General features: G+C 46.0%; 1 protein-coding gene across 1 annotated transcript in view; it reads left to right on the forward strand.

The window, feature by feature from the left end:
• Window positions 1–16,456, forward strand: part of TMC2 (transmembrane channel-like 2) — a gene marked incomplete at its 5' end in the record, with an annotated part of 33,859 nt that extends 17,403 nt beyond the window's left edge. The window contains 8 exons of the mRNA XM_009584590.1: window positions 62–214; window positions 1,560–1,688; window positions 4,636–4,703; window positions 5,563–5,802; window positions 7,457–7,582; window positions 12,675–12,753; window positions 14,958–15,078; window positions 16,203–16,456. Of these exons, the coding sequence (XP_009582885.1) occupies window positions 62–214; window positions 1,560–1,688; window positions 4,636–4,703; window positions 5,563–5,802; window positions 7,457–7,582; window positions 12,675–12,753; window positions 14,958–15,078; window positions 16,203–16,456 (1,170 nt within the window). The remainder of the gene's footprint in view (window positions 1–61; window positions 215–1,559; window positions 1,689–4,635; window positions 4,704–5,562; window positions 5,803–7,456; window positions 7,583–12,674; window positions 12,754–14,957; window positions 15,079–16,202) is intronic.
• Window positions 16,457–22,286: the final 5,830 nt, after the last annotated feature.

A 22,286-nucleotide genomic window follows, 5' to 3' on the forward strand; every position in this document is an offset into this window, starting at 1 on the left:
ACACATCCTCTAGGACCCCTATTTCCTGACGGTTTTGGCTGAGGGGGTCTCTTTGTTGCAGTTGGCTGAAGAGGACGTGGTGAAGAACATCACGCACTGGACGCTGCTTGGCCACCACAACTCATCCATGGGGAATGGCAGCATCGCCATCCCACCTTCCCTTGATCCCGCAGACGTGCCCAGGGGACCCTGCTGGGAGACAACTGTCGGCATTGTAAGAAATTCATTATGTAGTAAGTCTCCGGGCTGGGTTTTTTTTTGTTGTTGTTGATGTTTTTAGCATTTCCAGGCTTGAAGTTTTCCTCACAAATGACATCTTTCCCGACTCTCACATAGCAGCACCAAGGCAGTATAAGTCCTTGGCCACAGTTCTGAAGCCACAGTGGTGAAATCCCCAGCTAGAAGCACCGAGAGCATGCACAGCTCTGCAGCACTTGCTGTGAAGAGCACAAAAGGCTGGGTAGTCTGCAGCCATGCCTGCATCGTGTTTTTGTTCAGATCATGACTGAGCCTTTGAAGCAAACCTGTCTTCTCCACGTATTGCTGCACTTCAGTTCACGTTGCAACGCGGCTTTGGAACATGAGTAAAACCCAACCAGAGGACACATCTCAAGGGAACTCCTGATACATCCCAACTTCTAACATATCGTGAGGCCATGAGATGAGAGTAGAACTAGGCAAAAATAACCCCCCTGAAATGCACGCAGGGTAGCCTTCAAGTCCTCAGAGTTTCACCCCACAAACCCACCATGCAACCTTCACCTTGCACCAAGAAGTTCTGCAGCCAGACTATGCACAACTTAAAAAGTAAAAGCAATTATTTATTGGCTGATATAGATAGCTAGGTCTTACCAAGTTACGAGGCTATGCATTACTGTGTACACCCAATGGGTCTTCACTAGCCAAATGGTTTTCCGTCAAGCAGGGAAAGACCAGCCATCATCACTCCTTGGAAGGGGTTGATCCTCAGTGCAGCTGAGCTGTCATCCTCCAGATCCTTGGGTTTTCCCCTCAGACTTTTAACCTTTTCTTGTAATTGTTTTTCCTTTTGAATCCTTGGGACACCAGCTATCTCCATCCTACAAGTCTTACTTCTGCCTGCAATTTTATCCTTCTTGTCTTGCACATCTCCCCTCTCTACACTTCCTCGCAGCTTGTGTTTACAACTGAGCAATTTCCTCAGGAGTCCACATGAAGGTTACGGAGCTGAGCCATAGCAGAACTATGCACAATCAAAATTGCCCTCGGTGTATGTATGTTTTACACCACTGTTATTACAGCATTAACATTCTGCTTCCGTTTTATGTGCTGCCACAACATATAGTGCAGTCAATAATGCTAGCAGCAACTATCAGGGCTAATGGCTGTAATTGAACTTGTGGTTCCCAAGTATAGAGGTAAAGCTTAGGCACTGCCGAGTGTTTGAAAGCAGGCAGCGAGTTTGCTCATGGCATGCTTTTCTGAAGGTTAAAGACAAATGGCTTAATAAAAAAATACAGTCCTGAATACACTACTGAAATTATAGGAGCTAAATGTTTTTTCCTTGTTCTAAATTGCAGGAGTTCGTAAGGCTCACTGTGTCTGATATCCTAGTGACCTACATAACCATCCTGGTGGGAGATTTCATCCGAGCTTGCTTCGTCAGATTTGTGAATTACTGTTGGTGCTGGGACCTAGAGGCTGGATTCGTAAGTCAGTGTCTTATAGCTGAGAAGACAGAAGTAATTTAGGGCCATTTGGTCAGACTGGTTTTGAATGGTTTCAGTGGTCCTCCGGTCTTGTCTAATAATTTAATTGGTGTAGGTAATCTCTGCATCAGTTCTCTGGATCAATCGGTTCCATCCCAGAAAGAACTCTACAAAAATGCCGTTCTCTCCCCCACCTCAGGACTTTAAAACATGAAGTTGAGTTAAAAAAAATTAATCTGAGGTTCATTCAGTTGTTATAACCCCAAACCTTTGGACCCTTCTATACCTCTTCTCAAAGCCCCAGACCTTCCTTTTTGTTGCCCACCCCACAGGCAGCAGCATGCTTTACTCACAGCACCGTCTTCTGATCGATGCTGGAATCTGGTGTTTCTTCTGCTGCAGTGGAGCAAGGAGCGTTTCCTTCCCTTCTCATGTATGCGTAAGACACAACAGCGCTGGACTCTTTGGTATTCATAAAGGCTACATTACCAAAGCAGTCAGCACTGGAGCTGCACAAGTATGGAAGAAAATAATGAAAAAAAAAAAAAAGTCCATTGTTTCACATAAGAAGTGACAAAAACAGATGGATTCAGACAGAGATGGAAATACCTTGCAAGACTACAATTATAGCAGTGCACCAGCTGCCTAGCTGTATACTGGGAGGGTTTCCAGGAGGGGTCTGGAGAAGAGCAAAGAGAAGGGCTTTGCAGGTATCTACAGGGGCCTGGTCAAGCAAGGGCAGTTGGGGCACAACAGGCATTTTGCTGCTTGTGGAGCTCTCTGTATTTCTTCTGGGGGAGGCAGAGGACATTTCCCAGGGTGGCTGAGGGATTTCGGAGCTTGGAGGACCCCCCTGGCAGCCAAGCAGTACGAAATCGCTCCCATTGTGTGTGCTCACAGATCACAGTCTTCTTGGAAGCTTTTGGTTTCCTCCTCCTGGCCATGTCCTCCTCTCACTTTGTTAGCCACCTTTTTTTGCTAGATGCTTTCCTTGAACAATCTTTAGAAATACCACACGGGCTTTTCTTCATTCTTAAGATCTCAATTGTACAAATAGCTGGAAGTCTCTTCTGTCCTGCTGGCACTCCTTGATGTATAAAAAAAAAAAACCAAAACTTTTCCTAGACATCCATCCTCCCCCTCTCAGTGAAATTTAAAAGACCTGTTTTAGGGCTTATTCTGCACTTCCCTCTCTCCTTTCCCCTGGCATTTGGCATCAGCCCAGGCAGGCTGCGAGGCGATTTTGAACTGAGAAACAAACCCCATTCAGCATCTGTCAGGGGATGACCAGACTAACATGCTCCAGCAGGTCAGCTTTTGCAAAAGAGCAGTCCAACCCAGAGACCTCAGAAGGAGCTAAGCGAGGACTTCATTTATTAGGACTAAGTAGGAGCATTAATTTTCAGCCCATAATGTGGGCAGCACTAGAGGGTTGGCACTCTGCGACCTGGCAAAGGAAAAACTCCCCTTTCATGCCAAGCGGCTCCCATGGTAGTTACAGAAAGAAGAAAGCACTGTGGGCTTCCCTCCTCTTTTTCTCCTACATCTCTGGGAGATTCGTGTATTCTTCCTGGTGCTATGTGTATTACTCCGCTAGTGCTCAAGTGGGGCTTGGGTGTTTTTTCCCCTGGCCCAGGGATGAAAAAGGAGTGAAAGGTGGTTTGGTAACAGCCATCTAACCCAACCCAGCCATGGGCACCAGCACAATTGTATATGTGTTTTTCTAAGGTATATAGTGAATAAGTCTCTTGTTTAACCCAGCCTTCTCACACAGAAGTAGTCAGGGCAAAGGACAGCAAGCACTGAAAGTTGTCTTTATTTTCATGGGAAAAAGAAGCCAATATTAATCTCTAGCTAAAGATTTGAAGTAGAAATGGACTGGAATCAAAAGAACAAAGAAAACAATGTTTGCACCCATCCCTTCTCAAAGCTGTGAGGGGTCAGCTAAGCAAGACTCTGATTAGGGTCCTTTTGAGTTTTCATCATAAAAGACAAACATCTTAAACCTCAACTTTTTGAACTGCTGACAGTATTAAGTACATGCAAATTGTGTGAAAAACAGACATACTGCGCAGGACATTTCAAACATATAAGGGCATCACCCATCATTTCTTAGAACCGTGTTTTCTGCATTGCAGTTAAAAAAAATATTTTTTTTCAAGAAAATGTAAAAGAAAAACTTTACACATAGTTTAATCTGCCAAAAGTCATCCAAGTTTTGTGTGCACAAAAGCAGATATATGTAGAAGAAACAGTAGCTTCATCATAGGCAAATCTAGCAGAATAATAATTTATAAAACAACGAATACTGTCAATAGATTAGACCAGCCTGTTCTGGACTTACCACCATTAGCCCCCACATCAGACAGGTTGCTCCGTATAAAGCAATGTTTTAACTACTGGCTAGCACAGAGCAAAATGCCACCAGATACCCATCAGGTCATATATTCCCTCAGATTTCTCTCGCTTTGCCCTCTGTTTCTGTTCTTCAGCAGCCTGCTGCTGCAAGACCTGGGGACATGGATATATCTGGCGTAGCATTTGCGCGCCAGCTCATCATTATCACCGTTTAAACATACAATATTTTACCAGAGTGGAACTGTAAGTCCGTAGCCAGACACACCAGCTGGGGTGTAAAACCTAGTCCCATGCCACGGCTCCTTTGCTCGCAGCTGGCTTTATATTAGCAGGGAGAAATAAACACAGAGCAACTCTAAGCATCTCCATATATCCTTCCAATTTTCAGCAAGCCAAGAGAGAAGCAGCGCAGTAGCTCCAATTTTGCTTTCACCGCACTGCTGCTGGTCATTCAAGCAGTACGCACGCAGCGGGAACCCTCCCAGAAATCCCTTCATACCAGTTTTAAATAAATTTATCCTTATACCCAGCAGCAAACAATAGCAGGTACCTCTAGCAACAACACACTCTCCTCTCTTTCCCCACGCAGCCATCCTATGCTGAGTTTGACATCAGTGGCAATGTTTTGGGTTTGGTCTTCAACCAGGGAATGATTTGGTAAGACATTTCCTTTTTATGTTGTTGTTTTTCATTATTTAGAAAACCTGCCAGTGGAGTTAGAAATCTTCCAAGCCTTTGGGTTTTGGTTTCTTTGATTTTTTGGCTTTCTATGCTTGACTATAAAAGGGGAAATTTAAAAATGCTGGCTTACTCGTCCAAGAGTAGCAGGGGCATAACTGCAGCAGAGAACAGTCTTGCAAACCCTGCCCCACTCTTACTTTTATAAGGTCATTTTTTCCCAGTGGTAAAAATGTATTAAGATGGTCCACGTGCTGGGGGAGGAGTCAGAAAGGGTTTTGGGGGCTCCACGAGCTTACATGTCAATGTAAGCCAGCTGAGCAGGTCTGGCAGGAGAGGCACATCCCAAAACTGCCCCAAGGGAAGGCAAACAGGAGCTGTTCTGCCCTGCTGTGACAGCACGAGAAGCAATAGGCAACAGCACAAAGCACCCTCACCTCCTCTGGAAGTGAGGTTTCTTTTGCCACGGATTGATGATTTCTGCCCGTTCCTCTGCTACAACATCTCTGCAGACTCATGGAGGTCTCTCCCTGCTGGTTACACTCGCTGATATTTTCCAAGCTATCCCCAAATGATTTTTATCACAAACTGAAAATCTTTCTTTGCAAGCACTGAGGGGTCTGCGACCTCGCTGGTCCTCAATGTATGGTTACTGTACCCTAACGTGGATGCAGGCAGCTTCTCCTCCGGGAGCACAGGGGTAGCACAAGCCAGCCCACTCAGACTTTATTTGTGGGTAAACTTGCCACCACATGAACACTTTTTTTCCTTCTTCTGAAAATAAATAACCTTCCAGTCTGTCAAAAAATAGCACCTGTCCTTTTCCTTTCCTTTTCAGGATGGGATCCTTTTACGCACCAGGGCTCATGGGCATAAACGTGCTGCGCTTATTAACCTCCATGTATTTTCAGTGCTGGGCTGTCATGAGTAGCAATGTCCCTCACGAACGAGTCTTCAAAGCATCCAAGTCTAATAATTTTTACATGGGACTTTTGCTGTTGATCCTGTTCCTCAGCCTCCTGCCTGTGGCTTACACCATCATGTCCCTGCCTCCCTCCTTTGACTGTGGACCGTTCAGGTACTAGCAAAACACCCAAAATGCCAGTTTTCTGCTCTGATACATGGGATTATTTTCATGAAGTTAGAAGGCCTGGACTCCAGCAGAGATGGTGAAATGCTTCCGTTCTCCATCTGGTTAAATCCTTAGCAATGTGAGGCAACGGGCCGTGCCCAGTTGTGGGCAACACGCGCCGAAGAAAGCACCAGTGGACAGCAGGGGTGGGACAGCAGGGCGTAGCCCCCAGTAAAAAAACAATGGGAGAACCTCTAAGGCTCTCAGGAACACTGTGGGAGCAAGACAGGGGTCCAAAGCCTTCTTCTAAGACCTTCCATAGAGCCAGGAACTCCCACAGCATGAGATGTATTTTACGTGTTGAATATTGTTGGAAAATAGCAGGAAATGGATAGGTCTGAGCCTGAGGAGTTGTTTGTTTTCTTTTTTAAATGCTTTTTTTTAAAATTAGAACAGAATCAGCACTGCACAGAGCATTCAGTGGACCACATTAATATGCCAATAAAGTCTAATTTGATTGAGTAACGCCATTTCCTGGGCCCGCTGAGTCTGACTCAGCAAGGAACAGGCTTGGAACAAACTGTTCCTGTAGATGCACTGTTTTAGGTTATCCACTTGCTAATGGAAAACGACAATAGAAAGCTGAAAGACGTGAGGGAGAAGGCAAGAGACCAAAATTCCCTCAGTTGTATAACAAGGATAGGTGTCAACGAGCAATGTCAGAAGATCTGACAAGAAACTTCTTGCACGCACAGTCTCTTTTGGAGATGACTAATCTGCAACGTGAAAGAGCTATTTCCATTCCCAATCAACCTTTCAAAAGCCACTCAGCCTGATTCAGACCCTTGGCACACCCTCTCAACTCAACTGAAAGCTCAGCTCTCCTGGGCTTAAGGCAGTTGATGAAGTTGGGATACCGTTTAGCCAAGTTTGTCTTTATTGACTCTCATCATCAGGACAGAGTCCAACACCTTCCTGAGCAGAATCCTGCAAGATCCCAGGAGGCAACAAGCCTAAAGATGTTGAATAGCACTTGTCGGGCTGAATTCACAGACCCAGAGATGCTGGGGAGAGAAGAAGGGCAATTATGTAGTCCATCCTTTTACAGATTTGTTCTCCTTTCATACAGAATACTCTCATCTGCTTTATCAATCCGGTTTGAAATTACTCTTTCACTGAGTTTCCTATTAAGCAATAATCACAGCTTGCTATTTTTGTCAGTACTTAGCAGCTCTTCAAGTTGGCTCGTTATTTCAGAAAGCTGGAATTTGCATATGGAAAGTCATCTTTACCATGAAAAGGCCATATTTAACAAAATATTGATCAGAAATGTATGGTTACTGCAATCTGTAGGTTTTTATACATTTCAGAGGGGTAAATAGTCAGAACTCATAAAGGAGCCACATGTGGAAATAAATGTATTAACTCTAGGAGCAAGTTGGCCCAGCAAAGATTATTCCTATAATAAATGGGGGTTGGGGGAATGGATGGACCAACAGGTGATTTAAAATGAAGGCATCTCAAAATCCTTGGTGGCCAATAGCAAGCTGATGCTTACTGAAAGAGAGAGGAAACATGCTACTTAGCATTGTTAGATTAGGAGCTATTTTGTCCCTCCAGGAAATACCTACACTCCTTAACGGGCCATTTGTCTTTCCAGTGGAAAGAAAAGGATGTATGAAGTCATTCAAGAGACCATTGAGCTCGATTTCCCACTTTTTGTTGCCAAGATCTTCAGCTATGTGGCAAACCCAGGACTGATCATACCTGCAATTCTGCTCATGGTGTAAGTTTTCCTTGCAATATCACATGCCTGGCTGGGGGGAGGAGACTGAAAAAAAATGCTGGGATGTTAGTGAGATCTAAATACAGCTTCTGCTGAGATAACAGCCTGGATTAGGGCAGACATACGCTCCCTACCCTCCTCACCTTCGCCCAACCCAATTTCCCCAAATTTAATTTCCTGACCCAATCAAACACAACTTTGTAGATGAAATGCATTGCCTCGTGGATATCAAAGCTGTCACAGCTTCCATATGAAAAATTTTCAGTAGCCAGCAGGAAATAAACGGACAGTCTCAGCCTGGTGCCTTTTGGAGAAGCAATTTCTGTCACAGCTGGTGGTATTTACAGAAGTGCCAAGTCAGGGCATTCAAAAATTACACGTTCCAAAAATATGAAGAGGTGTGTTTTTTTGTTTGGGTTGTTGGTTTTTTTGGTTTCGGGGTTTTTTTTCTTTTTCCAAATAATACATCTGGAATTTGTTTCAGTGCTGTCTGATCATTTCAGCTTTGAAACCACACTTAATCCCCAGCACCTGCAGCAGCACTAGGAACAGGGCAGTTATCTTTTTCTTTTTTACAAAGATATTTTTGGTATTGTTCTCAAGGTTTCCATAGCTGTCAAAATGAGTGGGAGCGCCGTGGCCAAATTTTATAGGCAGCTCTGAACACTCCAGACTAAACAGTGGGAGACAGGGAGAGGGTTGGGAAGCATATTACATATGCTTGCCTGCTCAGACTCTTCCTTGGGCATCTACACACATTAGAGATGGGCCTCTGTGCTGATCCAGTACAGCCACTCTTGGGCACTGTAATCCTTCATTCTGAATAGGTTACACTGAAGATAATGCAATTAAATTAAATCAAATACAAGTTCCCATGTTACAAAGTTTCTTATAGAAATGGCCTGAGAAAAATCTCAATTAAACTGAAAATGACCTGTCATCCCTCTATCTGCCTCAAACTACTTACTCGTTTTAACCTACATAAAGATGATCAGATACTGTAACTTGTGCAGACAGAGTCTACACTTAGAAGAATCAGATCAGATACACACAGGAGACAAGAAGTCTCACGCTACACCCCTAGTACGGCCAAGCATATTATTGCGTTATTAGCTCTATTCCTGCGGGCTTCACAGTAGCACTAGCAGATGCTACCACAAACATGACATGAAGACCGCAGAACTAATCCACCCCAAATGGATGACCTTTACAGAAGGGCTGCAGGTCAGGTTTCTGAGGCTTTGATGTCACCCCAAAAAAAAGGTGGTGGGAGAGCGGGTAGACTTTTGAAAATAATATTTTGTTCAGTGACAGTCTCCTGCCCTTTACTCCACTGACAGCCGGGACAGGGAACAGCACAAATCCAGTTTATCTGCTGAAGAGACACCTTTTATCACCCCTTCCCAGTCTGGCTATTCCCACACCAGAGCCTTCCCATCGGTCCATCTCTCCTCGAGGCACCATTTTGTCTCTGCCCCAATCCTCTCTGCAAACTGAGAGATATCCTATGTCCACATTACCTAAAACATCCTCGTTTCCCACCCAGATACACTGCCTGGGCAGCCTTTGAGGATATTAGATATTTCCAGTCGTTCAGTTACCGAGAGAGTCACAGCCCTAAGAAAGTGGGTGCCCCCCTGGTGCCTGGACAAGTCAGACCTACAGCCCCTTGGCAGTAGCTCTCGCATGCCCTGAGAGCATCAGGTGTCTTGCAGAAGCACTCCTCGCTATGTGCACTCAAACTTTTCCTGGGATAATCCCACGCAAAATTATAGTTACCCTACAAGGATGTTTCCTAAGGCTTGGGTCCTTTTCTCGTCTCAGAAACCTCACAATTAAGGGACTCAAATTTAGCACACCATCTTTGTACGCCTATAAAAATGACCTAAATATACAGGGAGACAGAATCTAATTACCCCAATTAAAATTTTGCCAGAAGAGCAAGATAACACTCCTTTTGCTTACAGTCCTGTAACCGATGGCTTCCAGTGGTCAGAAATTTAGGTTTATGTCTCTTTCACCATTTTCTCCAGAAAGTAGATAACTACAAATCATACACAGGTCCCCAGTTTCCTGCCTTCTCCCTGAAAGTCTTCAGCTTCTGCTGCTACTTCTGCTGTGGTGCAGACACGTAGACAGGGTCAAGCTGGAGCTAGTCCTTCTGCTGATCCCCATCCAGCTTGCCAACAGATTAAATGCAGGGAAATGAACTGCTGGAGCTTTATTTGGTCCTGATGACCAGAGAGCCAGCAGCTCCCAAAGCAGCAGGCAAGGCAACCTACAATCCAGCCTAAATAACACATAGCATCTACAAAGAGCAACAGGTGGATCGTAAATAGACAGTCTGTTGATTTTGATGGCAGACATTCAAAAAGTGTGTTTTCCGCTTCTATGGACTGAATTAAGTCATTTTCTCAAGCCATGATAACCCCCTCTCTTTTTCCAGGTGCAATCCAAAACGCCTCTTCTATTTATTTCTGTTCTTGGCTTCTGGCCCCAGACAATGAGGGGGTCCAGCAGGTGACATGGATGTCAAACTTACTGTCATGTTTCTAGCTGCATGAGGACAAGGGAAAAAGGAAACAGAGCAAGAAGAAGCAGAGATACTTTGCACATAGGCATATAACATAATCCCATTTCCGTTGGGAGCAGGATTTCAAGCCGTGGCTTGCAGAGCTTCCTGGCAGAAGCTAGAAGCACCTTACTGCATCAAGAGGAAGGATAAAAAGATTCAAAACTACTGTGCAGGCTAGAGAAGGACAGTGACCCACACTCTCTCCCCAGCTCTCAGGGAGCAGTAAATCAGAGAAGAGGAGTGCCAGGGCCATGCAGCAGCCATGCTAAGCAGCTCAAGCACAAGGGTGCATCCCCAGGCTCATTTTAGAGGCAGGTAGATCTAAAGCACCCCATTAAAAGTGGATAAACGCCATTTGCTAACGCTTACTTGAACTCCCAGCAAAGTTTACAGCTCCTCATGCTACTGCTCACAGTCAGACCAGGACCTGGCTTTGCTCTGCCTTTTCTGGGAACTGGCACTAGCAGTGTGAATCAGAAATTCAACAGCAAATCCAGCACACCTCTAAGACCTGCCCAGGACACTGGCCTGCACCTTGGAGGATCACCCAGGCTGCTTCAGCATTGCTAAGTCTTGGCTTGACCAACACAGTCCAAATCTCCCTGACTACCCGCAGATTTGAACTGCAGCAAAGGCATCCCCCCAAATCCCCTTTCTGTGGCACCGTCCCTTTCCCCCCTCCCTCCCAAGTCCCCTTAAGGGGAGCTCAATCTTGGACAAATTCAACCTCCCTGGAACAATAAACCCGCAATAAACCAAGGACAGAGGAAACTCAGGCTTAGCCTGCAGACAGAGCAGGCTCATATCTCGTAGCGTTTGGGAGAGGGACCTGGTGAGTTCATGCCCTTCCCATCAATTCCCCGTTAAACAGAGGAGTCAGAAGGGGAGGAAGTTGTGGTGGCTGGAGACGACACTGGCCACTAATGCAGAGGGTGAGAAAGGATTGAAAAAGGAATGGGAATGGATTGGCTCAGTTACTCAATGAACTTGAGAAGGCAGCTCAGAAACAGAGTGCGTGGCATGCCAGATGGCTTTGAATAGGTAGATCCAGTTCTCTTTATGAAAACAGGGGTGCTCCAGGCACTTATGTCCTGGCTGGTCACCACAAAAACGGCAGAGCAGCACCAAAGCCCTAGATTACAAAGCAATATATTTCCTAGGCAATGAGTTTGACAATGTAGAAGAAATAAAGCTATTGCATCCTTAGAGAAGATCAAAAATAACAATTTTCAAACTCACCAGGACTGAGTTTTGGGTTAATACTACGCAAAAGGAAGCAAATGTGTTTCCTCCAGACAGACCCCTGCAAAAAGCCTCAAGAAAGGCCATCCAAAGTAACCCCTCCTGATCTTCCACCTGGAAACCAATATGCCAGTACATGGTGCCTTGCTGGGCTTAGAGTCAGGCATTCTGCTGACAAAATCCTCGAGCCTGGTTTGAGGATGCTGAACCTGGGCTAGAGCCACAAAAGCAGGTTACGAACTGTCAGGAAACTTTTTTTTTTTTAAGTCTGCCTCTTTTTTTTTTTTCCTTTTTCTTTTTCCTTTTGCAAGAGAATTTTCTACTTTACTTTTAAAAAAAAAAATGAACTGAACGGCTGGTGTTTTTCCTGGGAATGGCTCGGAGTTACTGAGCAGATGATGTTTATAATTTAGAAGAATAAAAGCACTCTACAAAAGCAGGAGGAGACATTTTTGACAACCAAAATATTACTGGTTGGCGAGTGGCAGTGGTGGCGAGACAGCCCCAGACGCTTGGGCATGTTTTAAAACAAACGCCTCCCCACACGCCAAAGGCTGCCAGCACGCCCTCTCCCATCCCGCTCGCCTTTCAGTTCCCTCCAGCTTGGCTCACTTTTCCCCTGGCTTTGTTGTGTCCTTTTTGCAGAAGAAGGGATTGAAACAAAAGCCAGTGGCTCTGCTTCGACCTGGCTCCTGCTTGCCCTCGGTTCCCGTCTCTGCTCGCTCCCGACAGCCCCTTGGTGGCTGCAGGCAGCCAGTCCTGGCCGAGGGGGAAGGCGGACTGTGCCTTGAGGACTGTTGCCTGCCACTATTTTCCTTGTTTCCTAGTTTTTTCTAAGTTCCCTGTGTGACCTGGTGTCTGTTTTAGTTTTCCTTTGAGCCATGGCAGAAAGCCACATGTTTTATCAGCTGAGTTGGTTTTCACCCAGATAATGAGTTGAATGGGCTCACCACCAAGGAAAGACCCAAGGGGCAAGGCTAGTGCAAAGGAAGCAGAGGGAGCCCACGGCCAGCCAAGGCAGAGGCAGGAGTGCAGGATTTAATTTTTCTTCTGTTTGAGCAGAAGTGAGCTACTGGACTGGCTTAGCCCATCTTACCTGACCATATCATGAGGCAGCCTGATTTTTTCCTAAGGCTTGAGCCTCTAAAGGCAGTTTGGAGATAGCTGGTGGGAAAACTAGGTGTTAGAAAGTAGACAAAAATTAAATGTTCCCTCCCTGTGAAACTTTCTCTCTCCCCATATCCTATCACTACAGCAACACATTTGTTTTTGTAGCCTCGCCATCTATTACCTAAACGCTGTGGCTGAAGCGTACCAGCGTGCCAATGCAGAGCTGAAGAAGAAAATGCAAATGGTAAGTATTGATCTGGCAAAGCCATCTTTGAAATACCATGCACTTCAAGTTTGATGTGCAACATATGCTTTTAAATAGCTCTTCACTTCTGAACACAAGTGACACAAGGGGAAGACGCATTTTATGCTTGTTCAGTCCTCTCTGATGGCATTTAATGGCTAAATGCAGAGAGTGGTCACATCCCATAATAGCCTGCTATTTCATACATCAAAGCTACAGTGAGTTTTCCCATAAACTGCGCTTTCCACCTACAAAAATAAGTTACCTCAAAGTTCAAGTAATGTTTTGGACCCCGAGATTTCCCAGGGACAATGATAAGCCTATCCAAACCACAGCCAGATTTTGTACAAGTTGAAGAGCAGAGAGCCATAAATAACAACATGGCAATAACATTTTTTACTCAAAGTAATTTACAAAGTACTTTACAAAGGAGGCTGGTGTCTGTCTCTGCCATGCAGATGGGAAAAGCAAGATACAGACAGATGCAATGACTTGAATTAGCAGGGTAGGATTTCAACCTCATGATATCCAGAGCTGGGAGAGGTTGCAACATGCAGAGGACCATAACACAGGGACACCTGAACTAATATGAATTAGGTCTGGCAGCAGAATATCTGCAAAAGCGCAGCTCTGTTCAGATGATGAGTCTCAACAAGAAATAGCAAAGCTGTCCTGCTACCAGGGCCTGTGCTGGTCTGGCAGAACCAGCTGCTTTCCCCCAGAGCTTTCCTGGTGGGTCTGTAACCCTGTGCTGTTCTGTACTACATAGATGTGTCCAAAGTATCGAGCCTTGCATCAGGAGAGGATGTGATGCCATCAAAGGGTTGGTATCAGCCATTTTACTGGTACAAGGCAGGATCCAAGCAGAGGAAGCAATGCCACGTCAAGCAACGCATTGCATAAAGCAGAGATCAGTGCAACATTTAAAAGTGAGGATGTGAGCACTGAGAAATGAGACTCCATAAATTACATCCGAATGCTCAAATTCATGCTGATCACTCATGCACATGGCTTAAAATAAGGGTCTTGGTGCATAGGGCATCCTCAAGTATTGCAAGAGTTGAACACATGCTACAGCACACTCAGACTTGGGGGCACGTAGTTTATTTCACACTGCACAAACTGGTTGTGATCAGGGTTTAAGGGAGCACAAACCCCCATGGAGGGGTCACAAAGCAGGGCCTGGCGCTACCCAAAGGAACAGAAACATCTCCAGACAAGCACCTGCCTTTGCATAGACCTTACGTATTTTTGTCCCGCAGGCACCTGTAGGTTTGCTGAGGCAGCTAAGCCTGGAGAGAGGAGGGGTACGCAGCAGAGGGAAAGGGAGGGCATCAGCACAGCCCCGCTGCTTAGGGAGGGAGGGATGGGAGCTGCCTGGTCATGGCAGGGGTGGTCAGCAGTTGGAGCCCACCAGAGACCCCCGCGTGATGACCTGCTGAGCTCAGAGAGATCTGCCGTGGCTGCCCCCAAAGTCTGCCAGGTTTGCCAAATGGATGGAGGCTGCTCTGTGGGTTGGGACCTCAGCGGTAGCAAGGCCACGAGCCGCCTTGCATTCCGTGGCTCCAGCACACAACTCCCTCCATTGGCAGATCACCCTTCTGGAAGGAGGGATGGAACTGGAGTGGAATCCATCCAAGCTTTATCACCACATAAGAGAGGGCAGCCTCTCCCTTCCCTGTCCAGCATGCTTGTCCTGAGCAGAAACAGCCCCTGGGTATTTTTCTCCCTCTGCCATCCAGAAGGAAATCTTTTGAAGACCTAAATGTATGCAAGTAAAACCAAAGACAGCTCTACAGCCCATCCCCATGCTGCCATGCCTTCCTCCTCTTCCTCCGGCATTTATCGCTGATACCCTCCCTCCCAAGAGGTCCACATTTAAAACAAACCAAAACCCCCGGGAGGGCAGATTGGCAGTTGCGGAAATACACAGACAGCCTGGTAGACCTAAACCACGTTATCAGCAAGAGTTTTGCCCTAGCAAAAGCAGAGCCGTCGCTTCCCAGGCTCTTGGTCCTGCCTGGGAGGTACTTTCTTTTCCTAAACCCCTTGGTCACCGGACCAAGATTCAGCACCTTGAACTTGGCGAAGAGATTACATTCATACCAACAAACACTTATCCAGGCCAACCATGACACCAGGCCACCATTTCACAGGTTACATCTGCACTTTCAAACTAAACTCAATGGTTTTTATTAATGCAGCAACGCGAAGAGGAGAAAAACAAGAGAAACAACAAAGCCAGCACTAACCCCATGCTGCAAGACCTGGAGGATTTACTTACACCAAGTACGAAGACTGAAAGTCACCTCAAACAAGCAGAAGGTAAAAACTAAACAACCTCCCCTCAACCTTCCTGAACAGGCTCCTTTTGCCACCAAACGATGGCTGGGGAAGATTGAGGAACTGGAGCGGTACACATTTGCAAGGGATTGGATGGGTATAACTAGCACAGATTTTGTCCGCTTACAGAAGTCCACCTGCCGATGGTAACCCAGGAAGGGCAAGTTTTTAGACTGCATTATGTCTCACACAGGCTTATCACAGTGTGGGAATTGTAATCCAAAGTTATGATTCACATCCCAGCTATTAACCATGCCGGTCATGAAATCAGCAATTTATTCTGGGAATGATGTTGAAACTCCAGCGTTGTTTCTGGGCTGATAAGCTGAGCCAGGCACAGACTTTTCTCTGAATTGAGGTTTTCATTGAAAATTCATTATGAATGAGACAGAAGCTTTTTACAGGACTGCGTTGGTCTTAGGGAAAATAAATGCATGCTATAAGCTCTGCTGAGGGGGTCCGTGGCTGGAAGATGCGGGAAGAGGTATTGGCACCAGGGTCCAGGTATTCCCAAGGAAGACAGATCCTCCAGGCTTGGTCTGAAGCAGCCATTTCCTGATCGCCAGAGCCTCTTGCTCTCATTTGTGAGAAACAGTGCAACACATATGAAAGATTTTGATTTTTATCTGGATGCAGATGAGAAAAGCAGACCATAACCCAATTAGTTGGGCTGTTTCTCGGACAGGCCGAGATGAGCTGGAAAGTTCAGACCAACCTGATACAGATTCCCCCCTAGAGCAGACCCAGGGCGCGCATTTAAATGGAAATAGTGCTGGCAGCATTGTAGGTGCACTGAAAACAAAGACTAAAATCAGCAATTACCCATGACCACCATATGGCTAGAGGTGTACCAGCATGGCTGGTAGGACTATCATGTTTTATGAACACATCAGTAAGAACCTGCAAAGAGGGCTCGGGCAGCAGAGACACATGCTGGCTGTTGGCCAGGGGCTAATGGTCTTATTTATGGTTTCTTCACTTAGATGCTCAAACACAAATCCCCAGACACTTGGGTTATTGCACATAGAAGAAACAGCAGCCACTGGGGAGAGAAAGAAAGGCAGTGTTTTCTCTCATGAAAATAACATTCATAATCTTTGCTCTAGACAAGAAAATCGAGTCTCCTAATAGAACCAGCCCTGTCGAGAAACAAGGCAAACCAGCAGCCCTGGGTGGCAGCCCCTTGACTGGCGGGAGAGGAGCAGCATTCACCCCGCCGCCGCACATGTTTGTGACACAGCCACCGACACTGGGTGTCTGGGCACCTTACCCTGGCCAGCCCAGACCAAGGGGGCACCCACCAGGACCAGTCCGTGGAAGGGGGAGAGGGCAGCCACGCTACCCACATGCTGCTCGATAAGCTCAGCAACGTTTCTCACGTTTGACGTTAAAATAGAGGTACTGCATGAACCATCATAGTTTTAGTAGAAAATGATTACTGTATGTTGGTCATCCACTCGTGATGATCTGTATCTACCGAACACTTACTATCTAAACCAGCTTTGTTTAGAAGCTTAGGAGTACTTTGGAGTTGTAACCCCCAATGGCTGCGCTGATTTTGATCATGAAAGAAACAGGAGGCAGTCAGGATGAAAATCAGCCATGGCATTGCTAAACTACTACATACAGGACGCAGCCCCGTGGCCACTAACAGTGGCACGGTGAGCTCACTCTGTGGTGTGAGTGCTTGTCAGTCCCTTCAAAGGCTTCTTCAGCTAATAATAGTGTGAGTTTATCTGTCATTTCAACAAAGTTTTTTTTTTTTTTTTGCTGTCCCTCTACCTGAGGAATTAAGTATTCTTTAAAAAAAGTGAGTGTCCTTGTCCAGCTGCATGGCAGCCACTACTAGGAGTAGAGGACTCCTACTAGACCTCCCACAGGAGGTGGTTTTGTCAGCTGCATTTCATCCTTCACGATAGCTTTCCTCCAGTCTACCTCCTCCAAACTTTCATCTTTTTGTTTCAACCCCATTGTGTATCTTCACCAACGCTTTCTCTGGGTTCCCACTCTGCTCTTCTTTTCATAGTCTGTCGACAGTAGCTTGCACCATTATTTCAATCCCTAGATACAGCTCCTAATTTAGTGACATCACCCAGCACAACTGAGAGACTAAAAGTGCTTCGGCCTGATTTCTGATTATAACCAGTTAGAAATTTCTGTTGCAATTTAAGGATCGTATCTTCCAGATCTACAGGACTTCCCAGGACTCCATGGCAGGACTTCTCTGGGTTGACTTGCTCTTTTACACCTACAGTTTCTGCCTGTTGTTGACACAAACCCATCCCAGCCAGCTTAGATCTGGTGCTCGCATATGTGTTGTTCTTCATAAAAATTCCTGTAAAAAATAAACTCATGTTCTTCAGTAAAAACAAATCCATAAATATAGCTAGTAACAATTCCACTAAGCTGGGATACTTGGGACTAAAGGTTCTCACCTTGAATTTTTCCACTAAATGCCACAAATCTTGTCATACAATATGTTCAGAACAGGAAACTTAGTAACTTATTTCTCCTCTATGGCTTGACAGAGCACAGAGCATTTGACCTTCAGTCTGGGAATGTCCACCTTCGAGGAGCTGGGCAAAGGGGTCCACTTAGGTCAGATGTGAGGCAGATTGGGAAAAGGATTCCATTTTTAGGGTCCAAACCAACAAAAGTATTTAGGCATCTCATAGGAATTAAGAGCTTAAATATTGTGCTGTGCTTATTTGTAGATAGAGACCTAGCTCATTTTTTGATGTCTGTGCTTTACAAAAGAGACCAGAGCCCTAGAGAAGTACTTCCAGAAGATACAAGCGAGAGTCAAATAAAAGGAGAATTCAGAATTTCTTCAAAAATTAAATCATTGCATTTTGCTTTCAAATACAGAGAAATCAATGGGTTATTTGTAGAAATAGCTGTCCCTGGTGCGCGGCTCAAAGTCAGTTTGGCTGTTCCCAGGCACGCTGCGATGCTCAGGGTCGCTCATTCTCCCGGGAAGCCTCCATGTGAGAAGCTGCTCGTCAGATTTATTTCCTGGTCTTGGAAGGACATTCCTCTGAGCTGGGTCTCACAGATAAGGTCTTGTCTTGCCTTTTTGCTGTGAGAGTTGCTGGTGCAACATGGCTGCGGTTGCCTCTCCTGCCACCCTCTGTCCGCAGAGATACCCAGTCATTGAACTGGAGAAAAGTCAGACAAGAGAAGGCTTTTTTCAGGAGACAGAAGCTGTTGTCCCCCATCCTTCTCCACAGGTGTCTGTGGAAAATACTGGTCAGAAAGTGCTGGGGGAAGGTGCTGCCAGCCTGCTAATCCAGAAGGATGTTGCAGAAATGACACGGTGCCCTTACTTCAGCCCAACCAGTCTGCCCTGCAAACTCTGGAATGGTTGTGTAACAAGGAATAGGATTTCCCTCCTCTTAGCTCCTCATCTCACATTAAAACATGATTCGGAAAGGGCAGGCATGGCTTCAGATCTCACCTCTGCTAGGAAACAGAAAGGGGCTGGAAACACGCGCACGCATACCTGTGCGCACACATGGAAGAAAAGTATAGAGTATTTATTTATTTGCACAAGGAATACAGGGGCAATAAGAAGCATTATGAAGAAGCCATAGAGAACTCCAGACAGGTTTTGAAAACCTAAGAAGCAGAGGCAGACTTAGGTCCAGATTCCAGGATTTGAATGCTCTCTGAATGAGGTCCCCAAGACCTGCAATAATACTGAGCATTACAAAGCACTTTGTCATCTCTGGAGCACACAACTGCCCATTAGCTAATTAATCTTTCAAGGTTTGCTCATCTCTAATTATAATACATTAGGTTCACCCATTGATCAATGTCTTTTGCAAGCTCAGAGGCTTCAGGATACGAGCTACAGCATCAGCTAGACAAAGATTTCTGCAGACCGGTGGCAACTCTCTTCTCTGACTCCAATTCACAATGGGGTCCTCTGTTTGAGCACAAGAAGTGTGAAGGGTGTAAAAATGCCAGCCCTCGGTCCTCATATTGACCAAAATGATTATTTGGCTCTCTGAGTTTTGAGTCTATTTACCAGTTACTCACGTGCAACTGGAGGTTAAACTTCACAAATTCATTGGAGTATTCAGTAGCATTTGGTTTTGTCCTTATTTTTCTATTGTTAGGAACCGCAATAAGTACTTGTCTGAGAATTCAGCATTGATTTTTTTTTTTCTCTCCTCCAGCCCTGACATTTGTTGAAAGACTATATCCATCCCAAGCTTCTCCTGGGGCTCAGGTTAACTACAAGGGGAAAGGAAAAAATGAAAAAAGCTCAGTGGTGTGTAGTCGGAGCCTCCTAGTAACATCTCACACAGTGCACAGTTTGCATTCATATATGACTAGAAAAGCCCTCTGTATTGCAAATTTTTCACATCTTCTATTGCCACTAGCTCGAATGCTGCATCCAAAGGGTTTTGGTAAAAAACAAGGAAATACCCAAGTTTAATTCTTTTATTATTCTTCTCACTGAAGGCTTGTTTTTAAACAGGCAACTCTCGTGGGCATCAGGTTTTAGTTTGCGTGGCCACACAAGAGCATAGAAAGACTGAGCATCTGCTCAGCATTACTGATGAACAGGAATCTCAACAAAATAAAAAATAAAATTTAAAAGGGCAATTTTGCAAAACACGTGGCTAAACATGAGCTGTGAAAGGGATGCCAACATGCACACTTCTCTTAGGGTCAAAAATGTCATTCAGCCATTTCTTTCATACTGTGCTCTGCCGTGGTATGAGACAAACTGCTTTCTGTACTCACAATGAACAAAAAATAGTAGACACCACTAAGCATTTTTTGCTCATAAAGCCAGAAAAGTGGTCCAAATATCTCATGTACATGCAAAGAATACACTGATTTTGCATTCAGTACCGTAATACTGGGGCCTTGGCTTCTCCAAAGCAGAAAAATCCCTTTTCAATCCAGGAGAATAAGTTCCTTCCAAAAGAGAACCTTGAAACATCTGAGCTTGCATTTTCAGGTAGCTTATATGAAGCTTTCCAAGGAGAGAAAGGGGAACAAGCATTGCACGCCATCACCATTTACAGCATTTTTTTCTGATAGCCTCACTTACTCCAAACAAGCAGTCAAGATTATCTTGTTGAGCCCTCTTTCATCCTCTGATCCTACAGCCAAGCCTGCACTAAAATAAAGCCATCTATCACACATTTTGAACCTTCACAGCCACAAGATTGTCACCTTGCTTGAAACTCTGAGCTACAGAGGTCTTGTGTGTAATCCGCTTCCTTTCTTCTTCAGGATCTTCACTGTCTTTCATTGCACAGCACTGCTTATGGCAGGGGGAGAAGGGTTTCCTCATACCAGCTAACAAACCAGAGTTTTGGGAAGGGATTTTTGGTTTCTTTCAAGGTGCTGAGGAGGGGTGTCATCTGCACATCTAAGCTAAAGAAACCTCTCAACTACAACCCCACACACCGCAAGAGCCATCACAGGGACAGCGGCCACAAGCTGCGCTGGCTCCAGCACCTGCTGAAACCTACCCTGAGAAGCCTTCACCAACGAATCCAGGCGAGGAAGACAACCGACAGCCATTTCCCCACGCCCAGAGAAAATTCCTAGTGATGAAGACCAGTATTTTTGCATCTTATCCCACCCCACGAGGCATGCTCTTCAGCACGCCTGGCTGGGCAGGGGCTCTGCCAGCACCAGGAGCACCACAGTGGCTTCTGCGCTGGTGAAGATGCACTAAGACTCGATCTAATGTCCCACGGGCCCCTGGCTTGACCTTGGCAGGCCGTGGGTGCAGCCCACCTCTCTGCACCCCAGCATGCTCAGACCCCTCTCCGCAACCACATATCAGGTGCTTTTGCTGCCAACAAAGCGGGTCAGATGGGGACCTTTGAAGCCTGACCCCACTGCATCTCTAAACCATGTCTCTTCAAAGCAGTGATGTCCTGACAAAAAAAATGAAGTGCTCACCAAAAGGCTTTAAAGAGTGATCCCCCCATTTTGGTTCATGCTGCATGCAACGTTATCAGCTCTCCAGCCTGACAACCATGGGGATTTTTTTTTTTCCTTTCTGTCACGCTTTTCTTGCTGCTTGCCTAAGCCCCGAGGCAGCAGCTTGTCCTTTGGCAGGTGGCAGCCCAGATTCATCTGCAGCCAAGGCTCTATCGCTCACAAATGCTCAGACACAGATTTTCCCTAGGGAAAAAGGCAACTCTGGTAACCGAGGATTTCTAGGTCCCGGCCCATTTCTCACACAACATAGTCATCATTGCTGAATCAGAATTCAGCATCGTGTTTTATATGGACTATACCAATGCAAAGCTATGCTGCGGCAAGCTAACGCGGGGAGGCTTGGCTTTGCTGCAATCATTCATTTCCAATCACATGACCTAACTCCCTGGGTCCCCTTCAATTCAGCCATCTAGAGATGGGCAAAACCAGTGGTGAACATTGTCTCTAAATCTTAAATTGGTACCACGTGCTGCTACCGAGGAATACCCACCTCCTCCATGTATTCAGCAAACAGAGGTCACTAAGCTCCCACATGTTGGGAGACAGTCTGCGTATGCATGTATCCACACAGGCACTGAGATAAAGACGAGCAGATTTTAAAGTGTTTCAGGATTGATATTATTTTCTGCACCACTCCTCCATGATTCACGGCAAAAATGGAAAGCACTGAGGCGAGGGGATGCGTTTGCGGCTGGCGCACTGAGCATCCTCCCACAGCAGCGTGCAGGTGGAGGGAGAAGACCCCACAGCTGCCCAGGGACAGATGGACAGATGCCCTTCCCCAGCAGGCAAAAGCTTTGTGTGTATCAGCATCAAACCCCCACAAAAAGGCCAGATGGGCAAAAGCCACCTGAAGGTGGCAGAGCAGCCAAGGGGAGGAGAGGGGCAACCACAGAGGGTCTCCCCCACCTCCCGGGGACCATGCCCAGGCAGGAGGGTGCCAGCTGGACATGAGAGCCCCCAGGGCTGAGCCCAGCTGGGCTCCCCAGAGGCTCATGCCCAAGGAAACCAGGACAGGATTTAGCATCATTTAACCCAGCTCACAGAGCTGGGAGGGTTTGGCCCCAGGCGTAGCAAGCGGATGGGTTAGAAATTCAGCAGCCCTGCACCCACCTCAGGGCCAGCACGGGGGTAAGGACACACTGCACCCACCACTGCTGCATACAAGCAATGAAAAAGTTTCACAAGGAAACAGCTGCAGGATATTAAAGCAG

Source organism: Fulmarus glacialis, unplaced genomic scaffold (assembly GCF_000690835.1).
Source record: "Fulmarus glacialis isolate BGI_N327 unplaced genomic scaffold, ASM69083v1 scaffold13569, whole genome shotgun sequence".
Lineage (NCBI taxonomy): Eukaryota > Metazoa > Chordata > Aves > Procellariiformes > Procellariidae > Fulmarus > Fulmarus glacialis.